The 10,311-nt window shown below is 59.4% G+C and overlaps 1 protein-coding gene across 1 annotated transcript; it reads right to left on the reverse strand.

Moving 5' to 3' along the window:
• Positions 1-1,050: 1,050 nt before the first annotated feature.
• Positions 1,051-4,170, reverse strand: NEUROD2 (neuronal differentiation 2). The gene is made up of 2 exons (XM_045526376.1): positions 3,978-4,170; positions 1,051-2,861 (listed from the first exon to the last, which is right to left on the reverse strand). Exon 2 carries the CDS (start codon positions 2,854-2,856, stop codon positions 1,708-1,710), a length of 1,149 nt encoding a protein of 382 aa, XP_045382332.1. The 5' UTR covers positions 2,857-2,861; positions 3,978-4,170; the 3' UTR covers positions 1,051-1,707.
• Positions 4,171-10,311: the final 6,141 nt, after the last annotated feature.

The following is a 10,311-nucleotide window of genomic DNA, read 5'->3' on the forward strand; positions in this document are numbered from 1 at the left end:
CGAGCTCAATCCTCTTCTCCCCCCTCAAGGAAATGAGGCCATCGTGAGAAACTGGGTCCAGCTTCGCATCTCATTTACATAAATATTTATTAATCGTCATTAAACTGAACAGAAACACGCAATGCACTTCGGGTGTCCGACGGGAGTTTCATCTTCGCTACAAGAGGAAGGTAAAATTGCGTAAGTGTGTGGGTGAGTGTGTGGGTGTGTCGTCTGTGGGTTTGCATTTTTGCATCGTGTGTTTAGATGCCTGAGCCCCTGCCTTCTGTGGGGAGAGGTTCACCTTTTGCCCCTTTCTGGGGAAACCTCCAGCAGAAGCCCTCAGCCCTCTCCCCTCCCACCCCCGGGCAAAAGCCAGGAGGATTCCTCGGACAAAAAACCCCCTCTCCAGACACCTGAAATCGCTAGGCGCCTGGTGCCCACCGAGGCACAGTCCCGGCAGGTGTGGGGCTGCCCCCAGGTCTCCGTCCCCACCCCCTCACCCCCAGGAGGGGACGGAAATGCCTTCGGGGAGGGAGAGCCGGGGAGCTCACCTCCTTCTGCCCCCGGACGCCTGCGCCGGGCCTGCTTGTGCGTGCGGTGTGGTGTGCGTGTGTGTGTCTCTCATGCAAACCCTCCCTCCCCAAACCGACCCCCCAACAGTTTGCCATTCCATACAAATTTGGAAACAGGTTTTTAAAAAACAGCATGACGCACAACGGGGACGGGGCGGGGGAGGGCAGTGGCACTGGGGCTCCAAATCTCCGAGTCACTGATTGTAAGAACCTGGGGAGGAGGAGGGGGCGGCGCGGGCCCCCCACTTCACCAAAGTGCACAGATCCGCGCTGAGGCGGGGCGGCCCGCGGGCCGGGAGGGGCATCCCGGGGCCGGGCCGGGCCGCTAGGCTCAGTCAGAACCTCCTTGCATAGATATTTGTGTCTTTTTTTTATTATTATTGGTAGTAGTATTTTTTGCCTTTTATTGCTTCTAAAAGTTCTTACTGCGTTTTCTCTCCGATCCGGACTCTGCGTTCGGCCTCCGTCGCCTCTTAGCTTTTTTTTTTTTTTTGTATGTATGTTTGTTTGTTTTAAAAAACAAAAAAAGAAAAACGGATTCTAGTTACAAATTGTCTTGGTCTATCTCTTTCCTCTCAATCCACATCCCCTCCCGCCAAAATTAAAATCGCAAAACGCGGAGACTCGGGGTTGGGGGTGAGGACGCTCCAGGCACGGGCTCCGGCACCCTGACTTCTGCCCTCTTCAAGAAAGGGGGGTCGCCCTGCTCCTTTCGGGCTCGGCAGCTGGGTGTCTTTTTAAAATAATAATAATGAGAGGGGAAAACCGCATCCTACAGCTCAGCTCCCCCCTTACCAAAGCCTCTGGGCCTGCAGGGAGGAACGGGAGGAGGAAATCCAAGCGAAGATATTGGGAATGGGGGAGGGGTGTCTCCAGGGAGCGCCCGGAGCGAGGTCCCTGGAGAAGCACTCCCTGGGAGAAAGGAGGAGGAAATCCCTTGGGGAGAGAGAAGGCGAGTCCCCTGGGGGAATCGAGGCCCCTGGGACGGGCCACCCACAGGTAAGAGGACCACGCTGCCTAAGAGAGCGGTAGGACCGGCGGCCTGCTCCCCGCGCCCGGCGCCGGGGTAGGTGGGGGCGTCCCTGCGCTCAGGGGGCTGAGGGCAGGGTGGCGGGCAAAGGCAAAAGAAAAAGAAGGGGGCCGGCGCGAGGTCTCAGTTATGAAAAAACGCATTGAGCTCCTCGTACATAGGGCCCCGGTCGTGGTGAAGGTGCATATCGTAAGACAAGAGATTCTCCGAGTGGACGCCCCCGCGCACAGCCGACGAGCCGAAGACTAGCCCGTGGCCCGTGGGCCGCGAGCCGGGCAGCGCCGAGTAGTGCATAGAGTAGTGGTAGCTCTTCTCGTGGTCGGGCGACGAGTCCTGCTTGAGCGAGAAGTTGCCATTGAGACAGAGCGGGGGGCTGAGCGGGCCCTCGTACTCGGAGCTGTTGTAGTCCGGGCTCGCGCCGCCACCGCCCGCCGCCGCATACAGCGTCTCGTAGGCGGCGCAGTAGCCGTGGGTCCGCAGGGCGTGCGCCGCGCCGCCGCCCAGGCCGCCGGCCGCCTGGCACTGTGCGCCCGCCAGGCGCGAGCACGGGTACGGGTACGGGTGCATGGCGAACGGGCCGCCCGAGCCGTGGAAGCGGCCCGCGCCATCGGCGCCCTGCTCTGTGAGGAAGTTGCGGGAGTTGAGCTGCAGGCAACCTGCCACCAGATTGGTGGTGGGCTGCGACAGACCCTTGCACAGAGTCTGCACGTAGGACACTAGGTCTGGTCGCTTGCCGGAGCGCAGGATCTCCGAGAGCGCCCAGATGTAGTTCTTGGCTAGGCGCAGCGTCTCGATCTTGGACAGCTTCTGCGTCTTGGAGTAGCAGGGCACCACCTTGCGCAGGTTGTCCAGCGCCGCGTTCAGGTCGTGCATGCGGTTGCGCTCTCGTGCGTTCGCCTTTTGCCGCCGAAGCTTGGAGCGCTCCAGGCGCGCCTTGGTCATCTTGCGCTTCTTGGGCCCGCGCTTCTTGGGCCGCTCGCCCTCCGCCTCGTCCAGCCCTTCCTCCTCCTCCTCTTCCTCCTCCTCCTCGCCCCCCAGCTCGCTCTCCTCCTTGACCTCGGCCAACGTGGCCTCCGGCACCTCTTCTCCACGGAGGGGGACTGGCTTGGCAGCCCGGGCGGGCCCCGGAGCCCCCGGCCCGGGCGCAGGCGGAGGCGGCGGCGGCGCGTCGCCCTTGTCGCTCCTCGGCTCGTCGTCGTCTCCGTCGCCCCAGCTGGCGAACTTGGGCACGTCCGAAAGGAGGCCGGGCTCGCTGAACAGGCGGGTCAGCATGGTGCCTGAGGGCGCCCCGCGGGCAGGAAGGGAGACAGACAGCACAGAGTGAGGGGCACGCCGGGGTCACGACGACCCCCCAGCAAACCGCCTCCACCCTCAAGTCTCGAGTGGGTTCCTGCCCAGGGTGCCCTGGATGCCCCCGGCCTGCGCTGCCCCGCCCAGAGCCGGCCCAGCCCTACCCGGCTGCCCGCCCGGGATCTCGGCCCAGGCCCTCTCCCCAGCGCTGGGCCCCGGCTCCTCCCCTCGCTTGAATGGGGGGCCGCTCCCCGCACCTGGTTCTTCTCAGGGTCAGGGCGGGGACGGGGTGGGGGCTTTGGCGACCAGATATCTTTGCCAGAGAGGCACCGCGCCCGCCCTGAAAGCCTGTTCTCTCCCGGCGGTGGAGAGAGGCTGGTCGGCCGCGGGTGGGGACAGCTGCCCCGCACCGCGGCTCTCGAGGCCCGGGCCCCTCGGCCGGGCTCCTCCACCCCTCCCGTGGCTCTCACCCCCACGCTCCCTAATCCAATTTGCAACTTGGCCGCGCGCCGCCCCCTGCTCGGCCCCCACCCCCGCAGCCCCAATTCCAGAGGCGGGAGGATCGGCTCCTCTAGCCGAAGCGTCCCCAGCTCCCGGAGCCGGCTCTGGGCGGCGAGGACTGGAGAAGCGGGGCGTGGGGAGGAGACTGAGAGAAGCGAGCCCTGTCCGTCTCCCCTGCGGTCAGGGACCCCCTTCCCCCTTCAAACTGCCTCCCTCCCACACGGCTCTTCAGATCTCGTTGTATTTCGGGATTGATGGAAAAAAATCCAAATTTGTTTGTTTGCTTCTTTTTTTTTGGCGGTGGGGAAAGGTCGCAGGTTTTTTCGGTACAACAGTGGGGGTGGTCCCCATCTCGGCCCCTTCGCGTCCTCCCGGGATCCTGCCTTTCTCCCCCCAAGCCCGTCGCAGGCAGAGACGCCTTCTCCGCAGCCCCCTGAGCTGCAGCCCCACGGGGAGAGAGAACCTGGGGCGCCTCCGATGCCCACCCAATGAGGGGGCATCTTCCCAGGAAGGGGGGATTTGGGGACCCTCCTGTCGGCCGAAACAGCTGCCCCCCCTTCCCAACCGGCGGGTCAGATCCAGCTCCCTCTCGGACAACTTACCTCGGAGAGGAGTCAAGGGGAGAGGGGAGGGGAGGGGGGGAGGGGGCAAGAGAGAGAGGGGGGAGAAGAGGAATCTTCTCGCTTATTTCATTGTTCCCCCATCTTCAGGGAGCGGGGGCAGCGGCTCCTCAAGGCGGCGGGCGCCGGCGTCTTCAGAGCGCCATGCGAACCGCGGAGCGAGTGTGGCATCTCTACCAGGCGGGGTACCAGCCTCTATGCCAGGCCATATGGGCTTGGCACGTCACGGGCAGCAGCTATCACATGAGAGACGGTGATTGGCATGCGTCTGCATTGGGGGAGAGCCGGCTCCCCCGGGACCCGCCGCCATCTGTCACTCTCTACTCCAAAAAAAAAAAATTAAATAAATAAAGGAAATAAATAAATATTTCTGCCGCCCTCCCCTCCCCGCCCAACGCAGGGAAAGCAGGGATTGAGCGGGAGGTGGGAGGAGTTGCCCCCCTCGGATATAGAGCCCCCCACATGGGAACAATGGGGTAGCCAGGTTGGAAATTGGGGGGTTGTGATGGCCAATTCTGTGCTCCCACCAGGGTCCTGCTCTGTCCATTTCCTCTCCTGCATGCCCCCAAGGTGAGTCAGGGACCAGACCCTGGGGTGTGGAGAAGGGACCTCTGTGCTTGCCCCCCACACCCCAGGAGGGTTCCTTTGGTCACAAAGGGACAGCTGAGGCCCCCTCCCAGGGTGGGCATGGGGGTGTCCCTAGCCCAAGCCCCATAGGTAGATGTTGGCACCATGCCATCCCTCATCCCTGTCTGCCCCTCCCCCCTCCCTCACGCACACACAACATATGTGGCTAAAGGAAATTCAAACCAAGGGAAAGATAGAGAAAGGGAAAGATTTGCCTGGATGTCTGTGCCTCTGCATGGGCGTGTGTGTGTCTGTGGAGTCAGCCGATGGGAGACATTTCCTCAGTGGTTGGGGGCATCTGTATGTTGGGGTGGGGGTGGGGAGGAGCTGGGGAGATGAGCCCATGTACCCACCTCATCTGGGGTTGGAGGAGAGGGTCTGAATCTGGAATCCTAACCCAGAAACCTCTTACTCTCCCCCTCCCCGGCCTCCCCCTGCCAGACAGGTGACCGTCCCACCAGAGGCTCTCTCCCCTGGCCTTCTGACTTGGTTATTTGAAGGAGGAGGAGGGGGCTGGGCTGGGAATTGCCTAAAGTTCCTGGATGAGACTTGAGCATTCTCCTCCTCTTGCAAAAAATACCCGAAGCCAACCCCAAGAGTGGCCAAGGGGAGGTAGGTCAGACAGGTGTTTTGATAAGGAAGGTAGGAAATTGCTGTTTTATCTTGCAGTTCACCTTTCAACCCTCTCACTGGGCCAGACACAGATGCAAATGGCCCAGGTTGAGGGAGGTAGCCTTAGACACACACACACACACACACCACGCACACGCCGACCTGTTCCTCACCCCGTGGTGCAGAAAATGGATACACACTCCTACTCAGATAGACCAGAGTGTGGAGTGTGAGCAGGTAGTCACAGCCAGGTGTCCAGAGACCCTTGCCCTCACCGCAGTTTGGCCATTTGTGTGTTTTAGAACCACATTTTCTGCCCCTCCCCACCCTCTGGTTGATACATGCACATCCAGCGTCAACTACACTTTGAGCACGCACGTTTTAATGTCAGCCATGTGCCGAGCACTGTGGTGGTAGAAAGGGGAGCAGAGGCGGACTGGACCTTCTCTCTCTCCCTCTAGCAGCATCCAGGGAAGGCCTTGGGCTGGTAAGATGTGGCTCGGGGTAGACTGACTTCAGCTGTAAATAGAGGCGCACATAAAGGCTAAGGGGGCCTTGATGAAGGGAGTGCTAGTGCTGCTGGGGGCTCTCAGAGTCACCTGGCCAAGAACTGAAAGAGCTTCAGACTGCACAGTCCCATCTGCCCCTGGACAGAGGCCCAAGGAGGGAAATTGACTCACCTAGGAACACACAGGTGAAGCACTGAACTGAGTCTGGAACTCAGGTACTTGACTCCCAGCCCAGTGCTCCTTCTAAGACCCCACAGTCTGCCTCAGTGGTCTCCAAGGATGAGAAGTGGAGAGTAAGTTTTCCTCCATTCATAAACTCTGGGTCTGGGAAGGTGAATCCCTTCGATGGCAGATTCTATCCCATCTATGGTCTATGGGGGGTTCTGAGCATGGCAGAGAAAGGGGTCAACGGATGGGCCTCAGGTAGGGCAGAGACTCAGGAGTGCTGGCCAGACCCCCATCTAAGTTCGGGCACAGCCTCTAAGGCTTTGCTGTCCCTTTACCAAGGGCAGGATCCTCCATCCTAGTAGCCCTTCTCCTTGAGTCCCCTGGCTCTCTGGTACTTTGGCTACATGTGTATGCTCTGGGCTTCTGATTCCTGGCCAAATCTGCTTACCAACTTTAAAAAATGCTGAATACCTTGAGCAAGTTATATAACTTCTCTTGGTCTTGATTTCCCCATCTATAAAATGGGGATAATTATGCTACACCCTCATAGGGCTGCTGTTAGTTCTAAATGGAATAATACATGTAATGAGCTTAGCACAAGACCAGCAATATAGTGAGCCTCCAATAAACGCCAACCCTTATTTTTATTAAAACACTTTGTAAACTGTAACATGCTTTACAGTATTGATTTCTTGCACATACCCCTCCCCACACACATTCAGAACACTTTGTATAGAAACTGAATTAATGGGTGAGTGAATGAATGATTCCTTAGGGGAGAAAGATACCCCCTGCCTTCTCCCTTGGACACTGAGAGTGGGGTGAAACCCACCAGAGGTCTCACAGGCCCCTCCAGGCTGGAGGCAGAAGCCTGTTCAGGATAAGGGGGTCCTTGGGGGGAGGGTCCTCCCATCCCTTGGGTCTCCTGTCAGGAACAACCTCAGCTCTCTGGGTCTGAGAAGCCCCCAGAGAAGGAGGCCTGGGGTTGGGGGGCATACCTGGGGGTACAGAGAACTTCATCCCTCTAGGTCTGTCTCCTGCCCCTGTCTTTTCTTCCTTCAGAAAAATGGAACAAGTTTTTCTCACTCGACACATTTCAACTTTTTTTTAGAAGATACAATAAAAACCAGGGGAAAATTGGAACAGAGGGAGGTGTGGGATGGGCCTGCCTCAGACATGGGCTTGAAAGAGGCACAACACGTGTGTCCACATACACACGAGCAAGCATGAACGCGCAGGGACATACGCGCCCCTCTCTACACCAGAGATGCAGAGATGCAGTGACGGAGAGACAGAAAGAGCCAGAAATGGAAGGAAGGAGACGGAAGGAGAAGGACACCCAGAGATGCCATCTGTTCCTCCCCCTGGCATTGGGGGAAGGGAGTTGGTGAGGGGCCTGGTCCCCTCCAGGTCTCCGAGAGGAAAAGCGGGATGGTGGGCACTTCAGCCAGGCCTGGAAGACCCCCATTTCTGCCACCCGCACCTCACAGAGGGAGCCGGGAGCTGGGGGCCTGAGGTTCCCATGGAGACATAGCCCCATCCCAAGGGAGGCCACAGTCTGGGCACCTAAAATGGCTGCCTCAGAGGGGTGGCAGCCATTTTGTACAGGCTCGGGTCCTGGGGGGCAGGGGGTGAGGGGGCTGAGAGTGCGGAGCAGGCGTGGAGAGGGAGGGAGGGAGGGGTTAGGTCATTCCTGAGCAGTCTGGGGGAATCTTGCTCAGGGGACAGCAAGAATGTTCTGTAAAACTGCTCTCATTATACCCCCTGCTCCACCAAAATAAGTACACACACACATCAATCTGTAACTACTCCACTCCGTTCTGACACACAGAGGGGCAGCTAGCCAGTCGCTGCCACCCCCCGTGAGATTGGTGGGGGCAAGTGTGCTGAAGGAGACCGGGTTTCCCACCAAAGCGCCAGGCTGGGGGGCACGGGCAGCAGGTGGGTCAAACCCAGGTGTCCATCCCTGGCCGCTGCTACAGCCGACACCTCTCTCCTGGGGCCTGCCTAGGTGGAGGGGCAGGCGGGTAAGGAAGCAGTGAGCACCGGGCACGGGGAGAAGGGGGACACCTGTTCTTCCCACCCCCACCTCAGATTGGAGGGGAAAGGCTGGAATTTGGAGCTCCTTGAAGGGCCTGTGTTCCTGGCATTAGCCGTGCTGCGGGGGGTGGGGCGGCGGGCGGGAGGGGCAGGCTGGCACTGCCCAGACGGCGCCTCTTCCAGCAGTCCGGGGTGCTTGAAGCTTCCTCCTGAAGCAAAAGAGCACCTGCCACCCTCTTCCCAGCCCCCTGCCCCACCTCAAGTCCAAAAGATGCGGGGGGAGGGGGACCTGCAGCTTCTTCCTGGCTCTGGGGTGGGCACCTGCCCCACTGCCCCCTCCTCCTCCCCGCCCGCCGCAGTGTGCTGGGGAGCGGCGGGCACGCCAGATGGCGTGGCTGAGAATGCGGCGACGTTGCCGGGAGGTGAGGGCTGGCACGGGTGATATGCGGCTGCGTGCCTTGTGGTGCCATAGGGGAGGGGGAGGGGAGGGCCAGTGAGGTGTCGCCCCCTCCTCCGTGCTGACCTCCTGTCCTGATCCCCAGCTCACTAGCAGGATTCTCTTCCACTTCCTTTCCCTGCTCCCTGGGCTCCCACTCTGGGCCTAGACCCCACCCAAAGATGGGTGGGTTAGGCATGGCGCGGAGAGTCCTAGGTCAGACCACGGCTGCATCCCTGTCCCCTGCATCACCCGCAAACAGGGATAAAGGACAGATAGAGGAGATAGACTAGTCCTCCAGCAAAGCCAGCCCCCTCAGGATTGTTCCCTTGCTCTAAAAGTGGAGTGACTTTTGCTCCCATAACCTTTGACTTCTGGCCTCTGAGCCCTGTTTTTCAGAGACGAGCTCCTTCCTTGTGGGCCTGGTCCCTAAGTTTGCCTTTCACAAAATGCATCCTCATTCCTCACCAAGAGGCTTCCCAGACACCTCCTCCTGGGAGCCCTCCCTGGCCTCCCCAGGCAGGGCGGCTTATCCCCTCTGTCAGCGTCCAGACTTGGCCGTGGTGCTACTTGTTTTGTGTCTCTTTAGTCCCTGGCTTCATGCAGCTCTTACTGAGTTGACACTGGACAAACGCTTATTGCATTGCTGCCTGGCTGGGTTGAGACTCTCCTGAAGCAGTAAGGCCAAGGTCCCGGTCAACCCAGACCCCCCAACCCTGCCCCTGCCTTTCGCACAAATTTCAGTCTGGAGAGGTAGACTCGGATGGCAGGTCATAGATTCTCCCCAAAGTGGCCCTCACAGAAAGGGCTTGGGGCTAGGAGGCTCTGGTCCTGCGGCCACATGAGGCCCCACAGGACTTGTCCCCAGCAGGCTCAGACCCCCTCTTCTTCGTACCCCCAAACCCACTCCTGCCTGGTATGGAGTAAATGCAACTCCCCAAGGAGAGACAAGGTCCAGGGACACAGTAGAGTCCCGCTCCTGCTGCCTTTTCATCTCTGCTGATGTCACTCCCCAATCCCTCAGAACCCTTCTGACTTATGGGCCTGCCCAGGCCCTCCTCTTCCAGGAAGTTGACGCTGACTTCCCAAGGGCCTGGCTCCTCTGGCTACCTTCACACCACCAAGACTACCCACCCTATCAATCTTGTCTGAAAGCCAAATCCAAACATGGCATTCACCCGCTCAGGCACCTTCAATGGCTCCCCATCACGCCAGGCTTCTTGGGGACTCTAAGCATGCCCCTGACCTGGCTGCCACCTCTAACTCTGTCCTCTCAGCTCTAGACTGTTTCCACTTTCCCAAACCTCATGCCCTGGGACCTTTGCTCAGGCTGTCCCCTCTTCCTGGAGCGCCCTCTCCCCCTTCTCACCCATAAAGCCTAAGCATCACCTCCTCCAGGAGGCCTCTCTGGGCAGCACGTTCCACCAGCAGGAACTGAGCCCAGAGCCTGGCACGCAGAATTCCACTGTCTGTGGTTGTGGCACCAAAGGCCTGTCCTGCCACTGTTGGAGGAGGTGCCAGTTCCACCCCAGAATGGGAGGCTGCAGCTGGGGCAGGGCACCCATCCCCAGGAGGCACCTCCTCAGCCTCTCCACCAATCCCAGCACGGACATGGCACATCAGTCTTCCCCTCTGTAAAATGGGTGTGATCATTACGATAAGCCCTGCCCACTGGCACTGTTAGAAGCTGGACATGAGCTAACAGGTGTGAAAGTGCTGCCTCAGCCCACAGCCCCGTCCAGAGGCAGCTGATTTCACTCCAAGTTCCTGACCAACCTTATTTAAAAAAAATGTTTGTTCCTGGAGCTCTCTTCATCACTGAATCTTTGTTCTGCCTCTCTTGTCAGTTTTCTGTGACCAGCTGATATACCTTGCTCCTGCCCCCTCCCAACTCCACTCCCAGGGCCCGAGCTGGCAGATGAAA

This window comes from Lemur catta, chromosome 15 (genome assembly GCF_020740605.2).
Source record: "Lemur catta isolate mLemCat1 chromosome 15, mLemCat1.pri, whole genome shotgun sequence".
NCBI classification, from domain to species: Eukaryota; Metazoa; Chordata; class Mammalia; order Primates; family Lemuridae; genus Lemur; species Lemur catta.

Excerpts from the sequence above, each read along its gene's own strand:
- NEUROD2 (XM_045526376.1), bottom strand. The coding sequence starts at position 2,856 with ATGCTGACCCGCCTGTTCAGCGAGCCCGGCCTCCTTTCGGACGTGCCC.